General features: G+C 48.1%; 1 protein-coding gene across 1 annotated transcript; it reads right to left on the bottom strand.

Annotated features, from left to right (window-relative positions):
- Positions 1-6,073: 6,073 nt before the first annotated feature.
- Positions 6,074-22,328, bottom strand: LOC149372511 (uncharacterized). The gene is made up of 4 exons (XM_089582160.1): positions 21,781-22,328; positions 7,656-7,743; positions 6,801-6,836; positions 6,074-6,200 (listed from the first exon to the last, which is right to left on the bottom strand). The coding sequence occupies exons 1-4, from the start codon at positions 22,292-22,294 to the stop codon at positions 6,074-6,076; spliced, it is 765 nt and encodes a 254-aa protein (XP_089438286.1). The 5' UTR covers positions 22,295-22,328.
- Between the last annotated feature and the right edge of the window lie 1,730 nt (positions 22,329-24,058).

Genomic DNA, 24,058 nt, shown 5'->3' with positions numbered 1-24,058 from the left:
ATCGACGTCACACCTTAAGGTCATGGTGGTCAGGACTCTGATGCTGTGCATATATAAAGAGGGTATGGAGTCAGAGCTCGTATAATCTACGTCCTCTGTCCGTTGCTTGAAGTAAGAGCATTGTAGTTTGTGCATAAGGCTGACAAATATTCCCTCTTCTTACCACCTCCTCCTCATTTGAGGGCACTGTGATTTTTTTTATCTGACCTTGTAATTTTTTAATCTAACTTTCCGCATAGTTTGTAAAACTTCTAAGATCTGTGCAGGCCTTTCTCTATTTTGTGGACGGGAGCTGTGACGCCTAGCTGTGTCATGGAAATGCCAAGTTTACATAAACTACGCGCAGTAAGGTAGTACGGGCCTGATTTGATCTAGGTGAATTATAGCTTTTAGCTGAATTATGGCTGAATTATAGCTGATACGCTATTTACCACTTCATTCAGCCGCGGGTAGTGTTCACAAGAACCATTCGAAAACTGCTCGAAAAACTTTACACGCATTTGATCTCAATAAAAATCGTGGGCGGGTGTGCGATTGCCGCAACTATAGTTCAGCGACGAAATCAATGCTTACTTTGGTACCATTCATAGAAATAATACAGATTTACCTCACATGGCGCAATGATGCACACCAGAAATACTTCAGCTCATGGTTAGTACTGTGTCACGTCTATCCTCACGTCTGCGCCCCATTCTTGTTAATGTCATTAGTGTTGAGCATGAAGTGCTTTTGTTACCGCTGTCGGCACACCGCTGGCGACCATGGCGCTGGAATGGAGGAGAACACGGAAGCGAACCAAAACGAACTTTGGTGAAACATTCAGTTCACCTAGTGCTACTCGCTGCGCTGCCGCTGGAGCTTCGCATGCGGCAACAGCAGCTCCTTCGTGGAACGATGGCAGGGGCATTTGTTACATCCGGCGTCGTCGCTTCGGTGGACGCGGTTGTTGCGACGCGCGTCGGTTCTTTCTTTCCTCTCACATCTTTCATCTCTCTTCTGTCTGCACGTGGCGGCGAATGTGGCTCAGCTCGAGCCAATGGGCAGCCCCGTGCACTTTCTTTTTCATCCTTCGTTTTGTAGCGAAAATAACTACAACAACTCCTTTGTGGTCCCGTGATATCCCGCGACACGGCGAAGCCTCAGTTTTACCCTTTAGCCCGGGAGGGTCCAGCGCAGTCCTGGTGGCAATCGATGAGCCAGGCGAATGAGCCAGGTGGCAATCGAACCAGCAATCGATGAGCCAGGTGGCAATCGATGAGCCAGCGACCGTCATTATGTAATTCACGCGATCCCTAAACAAAGCTCCCGTGGCGGCATCTATAAGACCACGGCCAGTAACCATCTCTGATTTGTTGTTGTTCGACATGGTGGTCGGCGGAGGCGGAGACGGCGGTGTCCAGTCGAGGCGAGCATCCCAGCATTCTATGTAGCACGTGCTGGCACCATACCCTGTTCTCCAGGAGGCGGCGAGCGCTGGTCGCCATACATAAAAGTTCATAAGGCGCTTAATGCTGCTCACGTGCAGTTAAGGAGAAAGCATGTGTTTGTGTCATCGTGAGGGTTCGACCTCAACGCAGGTTGCGCACTGAGAAATGAAACGAAGACGCGACCCCTGACGCTGATTCCACAAACGCTGATTCCACAAAGGTCCGGGTGAAACGTTCGAACACGGCTCGAATCCCTCTCACGAGCTGGCCTCCTGTCTAAGAAACGTATGCTTTATGAAGAGAAATCGTATACGCCAACCGCAACTGTGCAAGATTCATAATTACTGGCAACGAGGGTTGGTGCATTGCGAGCCTTTTTTTGTTCCAAGAGGAAAAACCATGCCAATGGAGGGAAATGTAACTGGCTAAAAGCTAAGGGAACTGCTCCGCCAGGTGTCGTTGCTACGAAGAAAACTGCATTTAGTTAGGCCTAAGAGCTTGAAAATCGCCAAATTATCTGAAAAAGAGGGGCTACAGCTATCGCTTACACTTCGACGTGTGGGCGAGAGTGTGCGAAATAAAAGTGAACCCCTATCATTCGAGCGAGCTATCGCGTCGAAGAATCCAGCGGCGACATGTATTTATTCCGACATTCTCATTCCAACAATCTCATCTAATGGTTCAACAATGCACTGGTTGGATTCGCGGTTATCAAAACAAAGCAGTATTGCGGCGGTCGTTTCCAGTTAGAGTCAATTCAATTTACCTTGATGCAAATAACGCTACTTCCTTACGAGGAAGGAAACAGTGCTGTACTCTCTCTTTGAAGGTGGACAGCCCAACCAGGCCGTGAAGAAAGAGGTGAAAGACCTTTGCTTTTTTCTTTCTCTTTGTTTTTCTGGCCTATTCTTCTGTTATGCATCCTCACCCCCGCCACCCGCCCCCTGCAATAATGCCTACGGGCGCTGCAGGTATTTCTAATAAATAAATAAATAAATAAATAAATAAATAAATAAATAAATAAATAAATAAATAAATAAATAAATAAATAAATAAATAAATAAATAAATAAATAAATAAATAAATAAATAAATAAATAAATAAATAAATAAATAAATAAATAAATAAATAAATAAATAAATAAATAAATAAATAAATAAATAAATAAACGCTATGCTGGGAGCGCTATACACCGGCGCCGTAGATATACATGTATGCTGTGATGCAGCATAGTGCGGTATGGTACAGTATGGCACGGCATATGGTGTTGTGTGGCATGTCGTGTGCAGAAAGATGCAACGTTACACGAGAGCTAGTGTGGTCTCTCACTGTACTTGTAATACGCGCTGTTATGTCATTTGGCCTTGCGCGTTGCGAAGTCAGGGGTTTCTCACCCAAAAAATCACATCATGGCAGTCTTCTTCTCTCTCTAGTCTCTTTCGCAGTGAACAACTCATTAAATAGTTGCGCTAACAAAACTTCACATGCGTCAGGGTGGTCGGCCACTAGCACATTATTCTCGTAGTTTTAGGAAGCGCGAAAGAAAGGCTCGGCAAGACACACATGTACGAAGGACAATTAAGCGCATCACAATAACATTAAAACTAGCAAAGCTGAAATACGTTCCTCCATTTTTTTTTCCCCATTCGCAATCGCCTAATAAACTTTAGTTCTGATCTTCCGCGAGCGATTCAAGCTTTGGTCCACTTTGATGCAGCCCGCTTTCGCGACTTGATGTGCCTCGACTATTTCACGCACTTAACGCTTAAAAATAAGCTTTCATCAAGTCCAAGAAAGCATGAACGGTCCCAAGACGGGAGTGCGCGGCGAGATGGTAATGTCTATCCTGAAGGCCTCGCCGTCCAGGAAACGGGAATCGCGAGCCACGGTCTCGTCCGTCGAGTAACACTCCAACTCTCGGCGTAAAATATAGCAGTTTATTCCGGACCAAACTAAAGCTTATAAAGGACGCACCACAGAACATAGCGGTGGAGCCAGGCATGCGGTCGAGGCTCTCGACAGTGCAATACTAAAGCTACAAAATAAAAAAGGACACTAGAACATGAGCGCGGAAGAACAAAAAAGATACATTGAGTAGAGTGAGCACGAGGAAAGGAAATAGCACAATGACAGGCCAATGGGACGAAGCGGCAGCGATAAGGGCTTGAATCAGTACATGAAACCTGGCTCCTCGCGTAGCAGGCACTCACGCCAAACAGCTATTCCATCTTTGCAGAGGCTACTTCCATCTGTTCTCTTCATCCTCGTATACGGTGCCGTCCCGCCGTCCGTCTACATCCTGAGGGCATGTGCTGGCCGCCGAAGGCAGGACAGCGCCCCAGCAGAGCTCTCGCAGGAACTCCTCTCCCCCCTCCCTGTGCTGCTTTCACTGCCTTTATCACGTCATTAAGTTATCAAATCCTCACCTCAGCGATCACATGCCACATCTGTCGAAGAACTACTCAGTCATGCGGAGTTGAACACCTAGATGGCTGGAAGGGAGCGCGCGCTCTTTAAATGGCTAAAAAGGGCTGTAGAGACAACCCCCGTCCACTAAAAGACGAAACTTCCCGGGGCATAAAAAAAACGGAAGACAATTGGTGAGGTTAGGGGCACAGAACAATGGCGTGCTGCGGTTGGGTAGTAATCTAAGCCCTTAAACTAAACATACTTAACGAATGTGCCATGGAATCAGAAATATAAATCCTGTAATGCCTTCCATTCAGTTGGCGCGGTTAGAGACGGACACAGAGAGCACTCAACAAGAGGGCACAGACTCGTCCTGCGCTCTTTGCCTTCTCTGTGTGTCTGTATTCGCACCTGAATATTGTTCTTAACCTAACATAATGCGGTGATTATATTCGACGTCAGTCGGTCTTGCTTAGTTTGTACCATATATATATATTGACGAGACTCGAACCAACCAGAGGTTGGAAACGAAGTACCTACGTTTCGTACCTACTCGCTCCCTTCATCATCATCATCAGCCTGATTACGCCCAGTGCAGGAGAAAGGCTTCTCGCATATCTCTCCAATTGACCGTGCCCTGTGCCAGACTGCAAATTATGCACGCGCGGTGAGAGGCTGTGGTGTTTGCCCAGTGGTATAAGGCCGCGGGGTGCGAAGCTGATCTGTTTTCCGCACCGCCCGTTCAAATTCCGCTCGAGGCTAAAGATGTTTTCTGCCCCGACGAAAAGTTTCCGAGTGCTCCGGAGTCTGAAGCCTCTCGGAACCAATCATTAATTTGACTGCCACCTTCCACGGTGGACAGTTCGCTCACAATCCGGTGGGCCGGTTGGGATGACGCCACAAGGTCACGTGACCAGGCTGGCAAACTACCTGCTAGGTTGCTTCTCCGGCGATTGTTAGCTCTCGGTCAACGATGCCGACCCCTGCGATGACGCCATATTTTCTGCGACAGGAGCTTCCTAGCACTATCCCGCAAAAAAAAAAAAAGGGAGATAAGGAAGGCGTCCGCGCTGAGGAGCAGTGGAGGGAGGCGCGATGAGGCCGCCGACTTGGCTTCGAGCGGAGAGGGAATAACTCCGTATTCGGCCACGAAGCGAGGTAGGCCGCTACCGTGATCTCCTCACGTGAAGACCGCTGCACTTACACATTGGCAGGCGTTGGAAAGGACATATGCGCCAGAGAGGGAGAGAGAGTGTATGTGTGAGAGAGAAACTCGTTAATGAAAAATAGAGAATTTAGACGGCGTTTAAAAATCACTGGCTTGCACGTATGCGCCTATCGCTCCTTGGAGGAACGCATTCGGGGTAGCGGATTACAGATAAAAGACGCTGACAGCCAATGAAGCCGTAAGAGCAGCTGTAGTCTTGGTTTATTGGTCTTCGGGTTTCTGACGTTCCAAACCGGAAGAAGATATGAGAGAAGCTGCAGTGGAGGACTCCGGATAATTTGCACCACCTGAACTTCTTGTACCTGCACTGACATCGCGTATGGGACGGACCTCAAGCATTGCGCCTCCATGGAAATGCGACTGGCCTGGTCGGGATCGAACCCGCGTCGTTCAGGCCAGCAGCCGATCACTATAACCCCCGAACTACCGCGGCAGCTACAGCCGTAAATTCAAGCTTAAAAAGAAGTAAGTGTAGAGTTTACTTTTGCAAAGAGTGCAGAGCCACCGCGGGGGATCGGTTATTATGGCACTCAATTGCTGTTCAGAAAAACGCGGGTTCGATCCCGGCAGCGGCGGTCGCATTTCTCCGGATGCGAATTGTTAGTCTCGTGTAGCCTGCGTTGTAAGCGCAGGTCAAATAACCACAGGCGGTAAAGTTATCGGGAGCTTTCCATTACAGCGTCACATATGGCCTGAGTTGCTTGGGGACGTTAAACCCCATAGACCATAAACCAGCAAAGACTGTGCATACTACACAGGTACACAGGTACTGCTGGGCATACTACGGTACTGCTTGCTAGTGACACATTTGCACAGTATGTCACATTCTTGGAGCTTGTACTCTGGAACGTGTCCGTGGCTGGTTTCAAGCCACAGACGATATGCAATGTAAGGAATCTTTTGAGTACTTTCTTCCCTTGCCGGTCAGCTTCTTTCAGTGGTACTGGTCTACAGAGCAAAAAAGAAAAGAAAAAGCGGTTGAGATGCCAAGTGCTGCAAATCGCGGCATTTATTCCTTCTCAACGCACAGTTGTTGAGCTAAGAGCCGTGCATGAACTCGTCGATTGCTTCTCCGGCGTCTCCGAAGGCATTGCCTACGGTACTTGCGACGGGCCCCGTCCGGGCTTGCTCGGAATCTGCGCATAAAATGAACACAGGGTGTTAGCTCAAGATAGGGCTGCTTGCGGCAACTGTATATAAAATGAATCAGTGGGAAGGACCGCCTGTTGGTCTATGTGCGAGAGGAAAGCACTGTATCCCCCCTCCCTCCGCAAAAAAAAATGCAATGAGGTGGCGTAGAGTTCATGGTCTGGCGCCTATAATTCCAACTTTTTCATGCGATGCATGGAGCCTACTTCAGTTGCTTTCTATGGGTGGTTTGCGTTTCATGCCGGCTTGTCGCGTAAAGGCCTGCCAGTTCTCAATTGTGCACTAGGGCATCGTTCCGAATCCAAAAAGCACAGAAAGCATTTATTTATTCCCACACAAAATCAGCTGCTCTCTAATGCGTATTAAACTGCTATCATAATGCTTTGGTCTCCGTGAGTTTTGCCGACTGTTGCGCTCTGCATGCCATGATTAGTCACTGAAGATTAGAATAGTTACATTTTAGTTTTTTTTTTTAGAAAAAAAAAGCGCTCAGCCGCGAGCATATTGACAAGCCTGGCACCTAAAGAGTCACGTGACAAAGCAAGATCTGAGGAAAACGCGGCGCAGCATTCGGGTGAGCAACTCACCGGCGAGGCAGAGGGCGGGAACCGCGGCCAGGATGACTGCAGGGAGTTGAGGGAAGTACAAAAACACTTGAATGAACGAAGTCAAATAACCGCATTGATTTCTGTAGCTGCGAATAACGCTTTGACGAGCATAATTAGTTCCGCATGTACTGCGCCATAAAGTTGTATTTAAGCTAGTTCATGCATATATTCTGTTCTGTTGGCCATGGGCTCAATTTTATCTCTGCCAAGAGATGTTTTCCAATGCTGCTAGGGTGGAATGGATACCCTGCTTTAAAAAAGCGTGCTACGGAGTTCAGATTGAACCAACGTGCTTTAAACGTTCGTCATAACGAGAAAAAAGCTGTTGTGTAGGGCATACTGCTGGGTACGCATAAGTAATCTACGATGTCATGGAATCCACAATGTCATGGAATCAGCCTAATCAAAGGCTATTCAACCATCAGAACAAGAGTTTAATGCGTGCTTCTGTGGTTGTACAGAAACTAACGTTTAAAGGCTGCGCTGAAATGTGGTAAGAACGATGCAATACCGTTAACTTGCCCAACAATACCCGTTTTAAGTTGCAGGAGGTTCTGTGTCAGTAGCAGAATAGTTAGCGAAATTTCGCGCCAATGTTAAGGCGAAGTGAAGCCCAGTTCAAGGAAGTTTAGTAGGCTTATTTTATAGTACAATCCCACGGCCCTTTATTAAGAAAGGCGCCTACGTCAACGCGGTCCAGATGTGTACGCTGATTTTTAATCTATTTTTACTTAACTTGCTGCACTCCAACAGCCCCCTTGACGCTTAGCAAAGAGCTAAACCACATATGCTTATGGGTTTAGTAATAAAAATGCATGGCCTGCAAAGTCTCACCAAGAACTGCGAGGGCCAGAATCATGACAGTGGAGCAAAGGCGAGCCATTTTCGCTGGATAGGGCGGACGAGAAGCAGTGGATTTCACCTGCGCAGGAACAATAACATCAAAGAGGCTATATAAACATTACGGACGATGCCATTCCCGAAGCGGCAGTGGCAGTCGCTGGGAAGCGGAAGATTTCACAAGCTTTGGAGTCTGCCCATGATGTCTGTAGCTTACTACTTCCTCTTTATCGAAAACGCGCAAATGCTGAATAAACTGTGGAAGATGAGCGCACCCACGGACAAGAATGCGCACGTGCCCGAACTCACCAGCAAGCTGAGATGCTCTCGATTGAAGGATGGGCAGTCGATGTGGTCTGAGTTGGAGACCGTCTAGATGCTGTATTTATACACAGCGTCAACGTGGTCGTAAACGTGGCTGCGTTGTTTAATGTCATCGTTGCCGCTGACAAAGGCAGCTTCAAAAAAAAAAGTTTACTAATTTCTCTACAGGCGGAAACGATCGCGAGAACACTTAACGATGAGTTCGTTGGCGTGCAATGAACCGAATTGCACAGCGTAAGAATCAAGATGGTATGTCTCACGTGCGTCATGTGGCTGTTATTTTACATTACAAAGCTTCCGGTTATGCAGGAAATGATTGTTCATGATTTAGGTGTACAGGTTGGCCTTGCAGCAGTAGGGTGATCACGGAAATCATGACATCGATCAATACTTCCTCGATGAGAGCAATGACACGTCGCTATGGTTCCATAGCATCGTACAAGCGATAAATATTACTGTCGTGTTAATATTCGAACTTTTCGAAATGCGAATGGAATTTCTTGCTATTCGATAGTCTTAATCGAATGCCATGCTATTCGATTCACTGAACGCATCAAGTAGTGTGTGTTTAGAATTATTCTGAAAGAATTGAATCCTTCGTCAAATTTTCGAAACGTCTTCGAATATTTGGCACCTGGTTTACTTATAATTCTCTTCGACGACTGTTGAAAAAACCAAATGTGGCGCCGCACTGCACTCTAGAGAAGTCGTTCTGTACGGAAAGAAGCGCTGAGCGCCGCTCCGCGGACTGTTAGTGCAACAATGCACACAGTGATCATACATGTGGCATTCGAGATTGGGCGACTCAGGCATGCATTTATGCTTGATGTCGGACTCCATGGCTCGAACTCTCGCCCCGCTGGTAAACTGAGAATTGGCACTTGTTCGCCATCGTGATCAGTCGGACTTGGTCATTTTCTGGTGCGTGTGACATAACGATCATAACCCTGGTATACTAACTTCTTGTCTTGTGTCTTGTGTTCCCTTGTGAAGACCACTGTTACGTCTTCTGAGAGCTGAAACTTTCAACTTCACGACTTATCCCTCTCTGCCGCTTTGTGCAACTCGAACTCACAGTTTTATTGCGAAAGTAATACTACTCCCAAGAACGGCCTTATGCGTAGGGGCGGCCACTTGGCACGTTTGACCTTCAGAATGACCCCTGACATCATACCATACGGAGTGACGTCACAGCATGCCGTCATACCAGGAGCGAGAGACGGGCTACCAACTCGGCTTGTGTAACGGCGGCCGCTTGGCACGTCGCGCCGCGCTCTTCCCACTGCTTTCGCAACCTACCAGGCTTAACCAAAGCTAAGCCTCCGCCAATTTTTTAGATCTCAGCTCTTTGGCGCCCGTTTCTGCGTTTCTCAGCGCCGCCGTCGCCGTTGTCCGTTGTAACCAGCAGTGGACACCTTAGTCGCGCTGTGAAACCAATGGAGCGGGAGCTTGGAAAGCAGAGGGTAAAATGGGTAAATTGGTTTTTGAGGAAATGAAATGGCACAGTAAATGTCTCACATATTGCCGTGGACATCCGAACCGCGCCGTAAGGGAAGGAATAAAGGAGGGAGTGAAAGAAGAAAGGAAGAAACAGGTGCCGCAGTGGAGGTCTCCGGAAATTTCGACCACCTGGAGATCTTTAACGTGCACTGACATCGCACGGCACACGGGCACCTCTTGCGTTTCGTCTCCATCGAAACGCGGCCGCCGCGGTCAGGTTCGAACCCTGGTACTCCGGCTCAGTAGAAGAGCGCCTTAACCATTGAGGCACCGCGGCGGGTGCCATTCTTATGCAGATTTCGTAACTGCTAATGGGATCATTCTTTTAGTGTGATCTGAGGTTGTTTGTGGGTCTGCTTATATCTTTGCGAAGTTGGTTGGGTTGGTCAATTGAAAGAGGCACATAAAAAGAAATCAAGTAAATGTCCGTGATTGGGATTCGATCCCTTGGCGGCGCGAACGGATCAGCTTCGCTGGCCACTGCGCGAGAGGTCTAGGCTATCACCTTCTTCATTAACTTCCAGCTGCAGCGCGAAGAGAGATAATGCTCTGTCTTCATCGTTGTCGTTATCGTTTGTGCCACTGCTTTCGCAGGTGTATAGAAGTTGGGCAAAAATCCTTTGTCATTTTTTCCCCCGCAAGTCCAAGAATAATATATAGTCAACACAGAAATTGATGCCAAATTCTTTTGGGTGTTTGCTGGACAAGTCGTGGCATCTCTGTAAAAAAGGTATTTGATTGCATTTCAGGCTGAAAAACTAGAAATATATCTTTCTTGAAGCCTGAATATACAATGTAGGTGCAAAAATAGTTGTTTTCGATGGAAAGAGAAAATGGGGCTAAGGAGTATTATAGCCGCCTTTAGCACTGCACTGTTCCGCATGAATATTCGTTTATACGAATATTCGCACAAGTACCGAAAATTTGCTCGAATATTAGACTTGTATGCGTATCGGTTATTTAATTATTCGATTCATATTCGATTGGTTTTTTTCTTATAACAATCGGATTCAATTCAGTAGCGAATTTGGCCTGTTGGTATTCGTTTCCGCTCTGAGAAAATAATATTCGGAAACCCATACTAAACATGAATTTCGTACAGATCGCGTTAACGATACCACAAAATTTGTATCTATAGATGCTTATAATCGAAGGAAGCTTGTAATTATCCGGTGAGGCGTTCTGTGTCGTGTACTGAAAACATAGCGACGTCAGACACTGCTCTATGTTCAAAGCTTGGGTGCTGTGGAACAGTAGTTTTTTATCGTTCCGCAACAGCGTAGCACGGAATGCAGCATTTCCCCCGCTGAGCAAACATAAATCGATATCCTGATGCCGGCGAAAGAATGTCATAGATAATTATTGCACAGCGTACGGCTGCGGCTAAGCATGCGGCTAATCCATAAAAAGTGATTTCCTGGAGAACCGGAAGTGTTGCGAATAAGAGCCACATCACTGAACTTGTCAAAAGCTTGTTATTTCTGATGTTGTGCCATGAGGTTCATTACACGATGACGAATTTGGCGTTTACTGTTTGCGCAGTCGTTCTCCTGCATTCAGGAATCCGTGTGCTTTTTTAGGGCTTCCATGTTACTGGTGGCATTGACGTCACACCTTAAGGTCATGGTGGTCAGGGCTCTGATGCTGTTCATAAAGAGGGTATCGAGTCAGAGAAACTACGTCCAGTGCTTGAAGCAACAGCATTGCGGCTTGCTGGTGAATAAGGCCGACAAATATTCCCTTTTTCCACCTCCTTTTCCCATGTGGGTACTGTGATTTTTTTTTGTGTCTCACCTCGAAATTTTTTAATCTAACTTTACTCACAATTTGTAAAACTTCTAAGATCTGTGCATGCCTTTCTCTATTTTGTGGATGAGAGCTCTGGCGCCCAGCTATGTCATGGAAATGTCAAGTTTACATGAACTATGTGCAGTAAGGCAATACGGGCCTAGTTTGATCTAGCTGAATTATAGCTTGTAGCTGATACGCTATTTACCACTTCATCGAGCCGCGCGTAGTGTTCACAAGAGCCATCCGAAAACAGCTCGAGGAACTCCACACACATTTTATCTCAATACAAACGGTGTGCGGGTGTGCGATAGCCGCAACTATAGTTCAGCGACGGAATCAATATTTAGTTTCGTACCATTAATACGACGAGAAATAATGCAGGTTTACCTCATATGGCACAACGATGCACACCATAAACACTTCAGCTCATGGTTTGTAGTGTGTCGCATATTTTCTCACTTCTCCACCCCTCTTTTGTTAACGTCATTAGTTTTTGGCACGAAATGCTTTTAGTTCCCATTGTCGGCACACCGCGGGCTACCTTGGCGCCGCAACGGAGGAAAATACGGAATCGAATCTAAATGAACTTTGGAACTTTCAGTTCACCTGCTGTTACGGGCTTTGCTGCCGCTGGAGCTTCGCATGCGGCAACAAGAGCTTCTTCGTGGTCCCGTGTTATCGCGTGACAAGAAGGAGCCTAAGCTTTGCCCTTCAGCTCGAGAGGGTCCAGCGCAGTCCTGGTGGCGATCGATAAGCCAGGCGAATGACCGCGTGAGTTTCCGCCATTATGTAATGCATGCGAACCCTAGAACACAGATACCGTGGTAGCATCTATACGGCCACGGCCAGTAACCGCCGCCGCGATGGCTCAGTGGTTACGGTGCTCGGCTGCTGGCCCGGAATACGCGGGCTCGATCCCTGCCATGGCGGTCTAATTTGGATGGAGGCGAAATTCTCGAGGCTCGTCTACTGTGCGATGTCCGCGCACGTTAAATAACCCCAGGTGGTCGAAATTTCCAAAGCTCTTTACTACGGCTTCCCCCATAGAATGAGTCGCTTTGAAAGTTTAAACCCCCATAAAACCAAAACCATTTTCTTCTTATTCGTTTCTTCTTAGTCCCGATATAATTTTTGTATTACTTCCTTCTCTGTTGCCCACTCTAATGAATGTATTTTTCTTCAGCTGCGATCAGCTTTTGGCGCCCGTTTTCTTGTAGTCTTATCACTGCGCTGTTGGGATCCTCTACACCATGCCTGGCTCCGCCGCTATGTTCTGTGATGTGCCCTTTTGGAAGCGTTGGTTTGGTCCGGAATGAACGGGTCTTTTACGCTAACAGTGGTTGTGTGGCTCGTCGTTCGAGACCATGGCTCGCCGCACACTCCCGTCTTACGATCGTTCTTGCTTTCTTGGACTTGATGAAACCTTATTTTTAAGCGTCAAGTGCGTGATGTAGTCGAGGCACATCAATTCCCCAAAGCAGGCGGCATCACAGTGGACCAAAGCTTGAATTGCTCGCACAAGATAAGAAGTAAAGTTTAGTAAGCGACCACGAATTGGAGGAAAAAAAGAACTTTTTCGTGCATTTCTTCTGCTTTTGTTCTGCACTTTCTCGGTCAGGTATTTCCAATTTTAGGTTTTCTCTTTGCTAGTTTTTGTGTTACAATAAAGAATTACGCGCTTTGTTCTCCTGCGTACAAGTGTTTTGCGTGTCTTGTCTCTTTCTACCGCGCCTCCAAAAAGTGCAAGGATGACGCCGTATTTTCTGCGACAGGAGCTTCCTAACGCTATCCAGTTGAAAGGGGAGATAAGCAAGGCGTCCGCGCAGAGGAACAGTGCAAGGAGGCGTGATGAGGCCGCCGACTTGGCTTCGAGCGGAGAGGGGGTCACTTGGCACTCGGCCACGAAACAATATTGTTACGTGACGGCCCGTCGAAGAATGAGGCGTGATGAACCATGAACGAGAGATGATTTAATGGCCGCTGGCCTAGCGCGAGCGCTCCGTCCCGCGCCACTGCCAGCCTCGTCGTCTTCGTCACAGTACCCGGGGCCACCGAGCGATCATCCCGATCGGTGACAAACAGACGCGCGAAATGGTGATCAGCTTCAGAGGATGGTGGGACGGAAAGGATAAAGTGGTGAGGTGCTGGCCGCCACGATGAAGGAGAGGGCTGAATGATTTCTAGTCCGCGACGCTTCCGGGCCGCATGCCACCAGGAGCTGACGGCCGAGGCCCCAGGACGAGCCGAACGGCATGGGCAGGGGAACGGTGTCGTCACGTGTGGGCAGCGTCTCGGGTCGGTGGGGTCTTCAGGTCGGGTCCGACCTGAGTGAACCTCATGCACAGTGTTTCTATCGAAATAACAGGTAACCGGAACGCGTACCTTGTTATGACGCTGCATGCTCTTGGGCCCTGTAGTTAGGGCGTTTATCTCGCTCATATATTCTGACTGCCGAAAAAAAAAAGCGTAATGTTGCAAGCAACCCCTCTGATCGCATCGGCGTTTCGAGATTGAGCCGACTAGTTCAATTGAGACCTTTCTCACCATGCCGCAAGTGCAAGAAACCACACTTCTATATGTGAAACGGCTATGTGTGAAGGCTGTCGCCTTCCTCGAAAACTCTCAAATGCCGAAGAAAGAGCGACGAATTGCTATGTGCATACACCAAATGGATAGATTAAGAACTATGAAGATAAGTTTATTTGTACCTTGGAGCACACAAGGGACAGCCGTCCCTCTACAAAATAGAAAAACACTTTACGGTGACCGATGTCGCCCGATGCAACACACATATATACACTCACAAGCAACGCAAGAGTCGAAAACACAAAGTGCCCAAAGTAAAAGGTTCAGGAGGGTCCAAATACGCGGGGGAAGCACGCGGGAGGAAGACCGCGCACCAATTCCGCGCACAAACATCGCGCAACACAGTATGGCAGGAGCCGCACTGTCACACGGCCCCTGCTTGCGTCGATGAAGCGGGTGCTCCACCGTCGCAGGAACTTCTTCCGGCAGCGTCACCCTAAGCACGCCTGCTGGAACAGGCGTGCTCGCACTCGCTGCAACATCGGGAGCATGGCCCGCTGGGGTCGGCCCTGTAAGGAAGCGGCGCCTCTCTGTTAGTGTCCCTGCCCTCACCAACAAGATCGGATGCCTATTGATGGGCCGTCGACGTGGTATCACGTAGAATACGGCTCGAAGCCGTATTTATTCACAGTGTCAGCGGGGTAGCCTTCGTGGCCTCAATGCGTAATGTCATTTTTGCCGCTGGCATGGGAAGCTTTTGAGGAACAAAAAAATAAAAGGAATACTCATTTTGACGAAAGCGGGAAACTATCGTAAAAATAGTTAACGATGAATTTATTCGCATGTAATGAACCTAATTGTACAGCTTAAGAAACAAGATAGTATGTCTCGTGCGTGTCATATGGCTGTTATTTTGCGAAGCATCCGCTTAGGCAGAAATTGTTTATTTATAGTTTAGGCGCATAGTTTTGCTTACACCAGCAGGGTGCTCATGGACAAATGCATCGATTAATAATTTCTCTATTAGCGTACTGACATTTCTCTATCACAATTTAGCATCGTCTAAGGCGTGCGTTAACATTCAAAGTTGTCGAATAGCAAGTAGAATATCCTACTTTTCGATTCTCTGACGAATCAAGTAGTGCATGTTCAAATAATTCGGAACGAATCGAATCCTTTCTCAACTCTTCGAATATTTGTCGAATGATTGCCATCAAGTTCGAATAGGACATGCTGTAGTTCTTTTCGACGACTGATGCAAAACCGTGTCCCTCTGCGACGCCAGACAGCCCGCTAGCGCGGTCAATCTGTTCGGCAAGGACGGCTTAGCGCCGTGCCACGGTCCGTTCTGGAAGCAGCGTTCATAATGATCATCGATGTGGCATTCGAGATTGCGCGACGGGCCATGGCTCAGCGCGATTTACTAAACCCTTCCTTGATGCCTGATATAAGCAAGGCAGCGAGAATGAAGGTGCCCGAAGCCGAAACGAAAAAAAATAGACCGATTTCACAAGCAGTTGCGCTACGCCACCGCCGCCGCGATGCACTCTGGGAGTTGTGGTACTCCGGCCGGCGGCCGCGTCAGCACGGTGCGTGGCGCACGAGCGAGAAGCAGCCCTGTTTGCGTTGCCACACGGTGTTTCTCTGCGTGAATGCTGTATTTGCGGGACAAGTGCGTTCACCTGAGGTGTGTCGTGAGCTCCGACAACTGTGCGAAGCAGAGCGTCCCGGATTTTCCGTTTTCTAGAAGAGAAATGTCCAAACGACATTGCGTAGAAGCTGTTCACGAGATGCAGCCGAAGAAGTGCTGTTCAGTACATTTAGCCGTACTGTCCCTGTTGATCAGTGGACAATGACAAATTTTCAAGTTCTTAACTGTATTAAATGCCTTTTACGCGGCGCTCAGCTTTAAGGCAGTCCCTTAAATTGTTAAAAAGGAGGCAATCGGATTTGCCTTCGTGCTGCGTCCTCAAGCCTTCTTTGCAGCGATTTCTGCCGTGTGCGAGGTTGTAAGGGAACAAGTGTGCTCAGATTTATTGTTATATTCAGGAATCCACAATGTTAGCTTGGTGCACGTATTCACTCCTGATGTCTCGAGCCCCCATACTAGCGATAATGCTTTCTCTATTTCACGGAATGAGAAAGCGAGGCTATAACACTGCCGAAATGTGGAATAATTTCCAATGTTTTGTTGTTCACTGGTCGTTGAGCATACATGGTATTCCAGTAACAGCCACATGTCATTTATGCCGGGATATCACCCACATTTTGTCAGTTGTTTTCGATAAAAAAGGCCATCTAGTGTTTACCAATCAGTCAACGTGTTCAGACTCGTACTGCGAAAATAGCGAAAGTGAGTCGTACGGGAGACGCCCTGGCAGAAGATTATACTAACCTAAATAAAAAAGTAATTAGTGTATCAATAATCAAAATAAAACTATTCGTCACGAAATTAAAATCCCCTAAACCCTAATGAGGCGTACTCAAAAGCTCCCCGATTGGCTTCTCCTTTTCTTATTTTGTACTGAACACAAGCATTTGTCACATCTCCATTTAGAAAAACGGCATAGCTCCCTCGAATCGCTCACCTTTCCTGCTGGTGACCCGCCGAGCACGTCGTGAATACATGTATGTGTTTACGTGAACAAAAAAAAAAACAATCGCATGGCCGGTTTTGACCAAGGGCTATGATGAAAAAATAAAGGCAACAAACGCTGTGTGACACGTCTATAGCGAATGCCTTGGTGAATACAGCGAATACTGAAACAGCAAAATGAGGTGGCAAGAAATGTAAATACTGTCTGAAAACGTCAACTAAATCACGTGCATCGCTATGCGTTCAAATGTTCTGCTGACAAAATTAACGAAAGCGGCGGTCAAGCGCGTTTTTATCGCCACCTGCCGCATTTTCCAAAGCAAGGTTCGAGGAACAAATGCAGCGTCGCCACCGCGGCCAGTCCACTTCATGCGGCAACTGACCACCCTCTCTGCGCTGCTCCTACCGCGATTAGCATTGCACCCCTCGAAACTCCGCCGTGGAGCCTGTTTCCTTTATAGAGCTCAACACAATAAACGAAACGGCGGAAAGCTACTGCGGCCGGCTATAATGCCAGTCAAAGCGCAAAGTAATGTAGGCTGTCGTGCAGACGACGCCACGAAGGACTACAGCCAAGATGGCGGCTGGCTACTTCCGGTAAACGCGCGCATGCGCAGTAGGCTTTGTGAAATCGGTCTATTGGCACTGGTTTAGCTCCGGTTAAACCTGGAGGATTGCGAAAGCAACGAGGAGAGGGTGAGAGAGGCGATGGAGAGCGCGCGGCAGCGGCGGTGGCCCCGGCACGCTAGCTATGCTCCGCTACTGCGCCTGCGCAACTGGCTAGCGCGGCGGCGGCGCCTCTCATCCACGCAGCGACGGCGGCGGCGCGCCAGCTGTGCGCCGTGTGACGTCACTGCTCCTCGCGCATGCGCAGTATGGCCTTTCGTCAGCTCTGCGAAATGGCTCGGCGACTCGCGTAGCGTTGCTTTCGCAACAAAAGGCATAGGAAAGAGAGCTGTTTGAAGCGCTCTCAGCACTCTTTCCTGTCCCTTCGTTTCGCCTTCAGGAACCTTCATTCGCGCTGCTTTGCTTGCGTCAGAGTGGACCAACTAGACCAGCGAAAAGTTCGACTTTAATGCCTGAGATCGGAGGCCATGGCTCATACCCTCGTCCCGCTCATCAACTGAGATTTGGCACTTGTTCGCTGTCGTCATTAGTATGTCATTTTCTTGCGCGTACGACATACGGTCACAGATTTCATATACGAACTTCATGTCGTGTGTACCATAGTGGCGGTCAGCTTTGCGTATTTTTGACAGCCACAAGTTTAACTCCATTAGTTATAGCCGCCGCTGTAGCCCTGCTCTGTTTCAGATGAACATTCGTTTTGCAAGAAAATACAAGCTGCGGGTAATCGAACAAATATTCGAATAGTATTCTATTTAGTTTCGAAACAGCACTGCTCGCAAGCACGTACTAAACATATAGACTTTGTCCACGTCGTGTCAACGGCACCACAAAGTTTATAATTATCGATGTTTGTGCCGAAGGAAGCTTATATTTAACCGGTCAGGTTAAATATCATGAGGACACAGCGACGTTTGACGTTTAGAGTCTGGGTGAACGCGCGCCACGGCCACCATGATGTCGAACAGTGTTTTTTTATAATTCTGTAAGAGCATAGCTCAGAACGTGCATTGCTCTCGTCGAACAAATATAGCTCGAAATGCAGCTGCTGGCGAAAGAATGCCATTGGCAATTTTAGCACAGCTCGTCTGTAAACAGCCCGCGCCGCTCAACAAATAAACTTTACAGCTAATCCATAAAAAGGCACTTCCTGCAAAACATCACTGCGAACGAGATATATAGATATTCTTATTTCTTATGTTGTACCATGAAGTTCATTGCGCGACTAGAAAGTCAGGGTTTGCAATTTCTGCAGCCGTTACTAGCGTCCTAGAATGGGTGCGTTTTTTTCAGGCTTCCATTAACGTCACAGCTTAAGTTCATGGTAGTGAGGATTCTGACGTTGTGCATAAATAGGTCGTCGTGCCTGAGTGTGTACAAAGCACATCGACTGCCCGTCGCTTGAAGCAAGGGAATCGCAACTTGTTGGCGAGTATCTACACAGAGAAAAATATTCTTGGTCGTGAGGAGACTGGGATATTTTTATTTGACCTTTTAATTCTTTAAATCTAGCTGTCATCATACCTTGTTACACTTCGAGGATCTCTGCATGCCTTTCTTCATTTTGCAGGCGGAAGCTCTGACGTCCAATCCTTTCATGGAAATGTGGTGAAGTTTACATGAACTATATGCAGTAAGATAGGTGCATTGCTGCTTATTGCTGACATGCCATTCACCACTCCATCAAGCCACGTTTATTGTTCACAAGAGTCACTTGCTCCCATTAAAAACTGTGGGCGTGTGTGCGACTTCCCCATCGACGAACTTGGCGAAGAAAGCAAGACTTACCATTGCAGCGTCCTTGTAGCGAGATATAATAAACATTTACTGCACATTGCACAACAGAGCACAATATTAGACGCATAAGCCGGTGATTTATACTGTGTCGCATCTTTCCCAACCTTGTTAACATCGTCATTTTATCAAGCAGAATGTGTTGTATACACTGTTTCTCAGCTACCTTCATCTAACGGTTTAGCAAAAACTGATTCGATTCACAAGTATCAATCTAAAACAATATTGGTACCGTCGTTCTGAGTTATACGAAGTATGTTTTTATTCTTCCGAATACTAACAATGCTACCTGCCTGTGATAAGGGGTACGGCGCAGTAACTCTATCGCTGATGGTGGACACCCAACCGCGCGAAGACGAAAGTGATGAAAGAGCTCTGTGAATGCGCAACTTATCAGCACGATTTCTTATCTCTTGCTATCTTCCATGTATGCAGGTGGCGCCTTGCCTTGCCTGGACTGCCCTTAATATCGAATATGGCCCGTGTCCGCGCCACTGTAATGCTCCTGGCTCTGGTAGCTCTGGGTGAGAGAGCAAGCAATGCGTTTGTCTTACTATTTATACACCCTCTAAACAGAAATGAGTAAAAAAGGGAGTAGGTTGTCCTCTAGCGCACTCCATTTTATAAAAGGGAGTGCGGCAGAGGACAGCTTTACTCCCTCTTTACTCCCATACAGGCGTCATCACCATCAGCCTGATTACGCCCACTACAAGGCAAAGGCCTCTCCTATGTCTCTCCAATTAACCCTGTCCTTTGCTAGTTGCGGCCACCGTATGCCCGTGAACTTCTTAATCCCACACGCCCACCTAACTTTCGGCCGCCCGCTGCTGTTCTGACCTTCTCTTGGAATCCACTCCGTTACCCTTAAGGACCAGCGGTTATCTTGCGTATTCATGTTTAAGTGTAGGCGCGATGCTGCAGCCCATTGTACACTGGGCTTGGCCGGAAGAAACCGTAAGCGACAGAAACGTGGATCACGCTCAGGTAGACGTCGATTGCGCAATTAAAGGAAAAGCGTTGAAACTGGGAATGACGTTACTGAGTAGTAGTACTCGGGAATACAGTGCCGTCAGTACGTATCTTCGAGTGACAAGTGCTTTTATGCGTCAACGCTGTGAAACCTTCAGGAAGCTCGAATCGATTTTTAACTTAATAGCGTATCACTTGGTGTTTGAGTGAAGGATTTCTAGAAAAGCTGAGACGCACTGAAATGTCTGGCCAGCTCACAGCATCAGCATGCACTTCGTATCAGTCTACAGCAGCATCTGAAGACTGTTTAACAGTACTTGTTACTAGACGAGTTGGTTAATTACTGCTAGTAACAACGAAATGAGCAAAAAAAGAAGACATACATAAGAGACGAGAATAAAAAGTAGGACTGCGTGAATAAGACAAGGACAGTAGACATTGGAACGAAAACGACGTCACGAGCGCAGTCCTATCTTTTAATGAAATGAACCAACTAGCCCGCAAGAAAGTTCTACTGGAGGCGAGATTGACAGGACGAGCGGAAGCTTTAAACTGAGTGTACTGGCTTCAAAGTAACAGCTTATATAGAGAGTGAAAAAAAAAAAAAGCCCCCCGAAACGAGCGTTTGCAAGTCAAGCCACTGCGCATACGCCATATAAAGAGAACCGGTGATGCTGGCGGCTGTGAAACATCAGTTTTATTGTACCATTTGGACACAAAATTTCTAAATCGTTTCGCTAGAAATACCCACAGGCTTGACTTGCAACCCCTCTTTTCGGGACGACTTTTTAACGCTGCCTGCAGAAGCAGTTACTGCGAAGGCAATAAAATCAGCTGCAAGTCTCCGCTAGTCCGGTCAATCTGATGTCCTGTGCCTATCTCTTTGTTTCCGCATTTTGTCATTAGAAATTATGGTGCCGTAAAGAGATTTAAAAGCACTGTAGCTCATATAACGTTTTTTGGCACACTATGGCAGTTGAACATTGTCGCTTCGTCGTGCGTGAGAAGGTATGTAGTGCAGAAGAAAGAGCCTCGGGTAAAATAACTGACCCCCAACTGCCTTATACGAGGAAGTTGATCACCAACGAAAGTAGATATCTCGACGTCATGTAATCCCGCGATACAATAAATTTCGTAGTTATTTGTATTGATTTGTTTCATTTTACAATTTACCGATTTCCTGCAATCGGCCTTTACGCGGTTCCTGCTCTTTGCAAGCCAAGGGCCCTTCGTGAGGCTGGTAAGCTGCTCTTTTGAGCGGTGCAGTGTATTCTCCCCAGATGCTGCTGGGCTGTAGTTTCTCCGGGTCGCAGCTTAGTGAATCGTTTTTTCGGCCTCCTCGAAAATGATATCCCCATCTTAGCGAACAAAGCCAGGAATGAGACGCCCAGCGCAACAGCCGGGAATCAAAAACAACTTTCTTACGATAATAATAGATAAATGTGAAGGATTTATGCTGCGGTAGGAAACGTGTTTTTTGTGCTTTCTGTATAGGCGGACAAAATTAACTGTTCGTGGTACCCAAGCAAACAAATGAAGACTGGTAATATATAGGGCCCCATGGCCTTCGAATATGCATGTATGAGCTGTGTGATTGCGGAGCCTGACCACACCTTAGCTAGGGAGCATTTGGGCTGCTTACGTGGAATTTAACGCCAAAGATTTCTGGCGTCGCTGTCAGTAACATTTAAAAGTGGTAATAGGATCAGTCATTTGCGCGGTGAACAGCATTCGACAATGACGCTGCCAATGGTACTTGATCATGCCACTTTCCATAGCACAGCATTTCATATGTAAGAGGGTCTAGGGTTTCCTCACTGCAATGCGAAAAAGCAGCTATAACCTGGGCCCCCTCGATTTAGTTGCAAGCGTGTCCAAATAAATGAAATGAAATAATTCGGCTGGCCAGCAGCACTTGATGGTGCTGCTGGTGATAAGCATTTGATAGTGCAGTTGGTGGTAAACATTAGATAGCGTCGAATTATCGCTCACCGGGGAAGCCGACGTACATGATCTGTCGGCTGGTCCAGGGGTTGTCTGTGGCGCGGATGGCGAACCCAAGTGCTGCTCCGCCTACCAGGCCAGCAGCCATGAGCAGAGGAAGCAGCCGGCTGGGCACGCCCTCCACCCCCTGCTGTGGGCGTTCCTCTTCCACCTCCACCGGCAACGGACCGCTGCCGCCCGATTGGACACCACTCGACGACGACGGGCCTTTCTGCTGCTGCTGCTGTAGCTGTTGCTGCTGCAGCTGTTGCTGGCGCTGCTGCACGAGCGAGGTGCCCGAATTCTGGACTACGGAGTTCCACGGAGAATTTTCGGCGCTGGGGCCACCGCCGTCCGCTCCGCCGTACCCGCGTTTCTGTGGGTCTGAAACCCGCGGAAAGGCAATGGACAAAACGGAACGTTTTAAAAAATTTGAAGGGACACGCTTAAAGTCCGCCTTAAAGGGAGACTGAAGCACTTTTTCTGAAAATCGGGCTGGCAGCGGCATCCTATAGTTTTCCATACTGTATGCTGGAATATCGCATCCAAATAAGGCAAAAACAAGCGCGAATTGCCTTTTTTTAGCCGAAATATGCGGCCTGTGCCACGGGGCACGCCGCGCGGCGCGCCGCCGCCCGTGATTGGTCAAGAGAGGTCGTGACGTCACTTTGAGGACTGGAGAAGCTGCCGATGCGGATCTGGCGCTGCGTTGGGGGCAGATCGCAGCTTTCCGTGTCGTTGTAACAGCGAATACGGCGATTATTTTTTTTTACTGACCACCGAAGAAAAGGATACTACAGTTTGCTCATTCCACGTATCGCCTGAAACCAAAAAAGACACAAGCAAAAAATTCTATGCCTAGCACAAGCATACGCCAGCGTCAAAGACGCGATACAGACCATGCGTAAAAGGTGCCAGCACAACATCGGCTCGTACTCTCGGAAAGGAGGGAGGGCGCCACCAGCGCCACCGTGATCGGCTGTGCGCACACCGAGCTGCAGCAAAATCACGTCTACGTCCAGGTTCCTGACCTCGGATCGCCACCAACCGGTCTATAGGAGTGCTACTTCATCGCCAGTACGCCTGGTAATCAAAATTCCAAGCGTTCTGCGCCGTTTTCTGGCACATCAGCATCTGGCTGGCCGCCCACGCCGGGCGCGCTAAGCCAAGCCTACATCTGCACCGCCGGGGCAACGCCCCCCGCGCTCGCCAGCATGCTCGCAGCCGGAACGGCGGGGAGCTCGCCTAGCCAGTCAGCAGCCCAGGCGCTGAATCACAAGCACTGTGCTCCCGCGGCGCCCCGGCAAGCCACCGCAGCCACGATCGTCATGAAATTTGCGAACCACCTCAACCTCGGCAACACTTTATTCCCTGTGCTCTGTCGGTCCGTCATGGATTCCGCCCTCCTAACCAAGACTGAACGTGACAATACCTACATCAAACTCCGCACCTCGCAAAACATCCTGGCCATCGATACCCACCGCCCAGCCGCTGCTGACAAGCTGCTCCAACTCAAGCAAGTTTCACTGAACAACACCCAGTACGAAGTCACCTCGTACGTAGCTAACGACCCCCTTAACGCCCGTGGGAACGTTTGCCCTTGGGTGGCGAAGAGAAGTCGAAAACCGGACGTCAAGAAAGAAGAAAGAAGGCACAAGAGACAGCAGACGGATCTTCGACGATCATCACCGATCATCGCAGCTTCGACACCAGTGTAGGTGGGAAGAGGAATCGTGGACACCAACAGAGGAAAGCAGGACGGACTTAAATTGAAGGGTACTTGAGAGTGCGGCGGCGTTTCGTAACAAGACTTGTGGCGTATCAGCGTGAAGTTCATTGTGAGAGAACTCTCGAACTTGGTTTGATTGACGATCTTTGAAGAGAAGGCAGCGAAAGAAAAACGGTGAGCGAACAGCGCTGCTCTCAAACTTCGTGCTTTATGCTTACGAGGGGAAAGAGTAAACTACTGTCGCCAGAGATGGATAGTAACATGACTGGGGAAATGAGCGAGACAAGCACGGAAAACGGCCAATCTGGACCCAATAGGCAAATTGATATAGAAATTGAGAAAATGAGGCTAGAGAGGGCCAAAATTGAATTTGAGACAGAGAAATTACGCAGGCAAGGCACAGCTGATCTGTCAGAGGGGAAAGAAGCAGTAAAATACTCCACAATGCTGAGCAGTGTACTACCTCGAATGCCGAAAGATGAGTCGCTTATTCCGGGGTGGTTTGATTCTGTGGAGATGCTTTTTCACTCCTTCAGAGTACCGGAAAGCGTGCAGTCT

The sequence above is a fragment of the Amblyomma mixtum genome, chromosome 1, assembly GCF_055824585.1.
Source record: "Amblyomma mixtum isolate Tamu chromosome 1, ASM5582458v1, whole genome shotgun sequence".
In the NCBI taxonomy this organism is placed as follows: Eukaryota; Metazoa; Arthropoda; class Arachnida; order Ixodida; family Ixodidae; genus Amblyomma; species Amblyomma mixtum.
The sequence above is the reverse complement of the archived record's forward strand: the minus strand, read 5'-3'. Positions and strand labels throughout refer to the sequence as shown.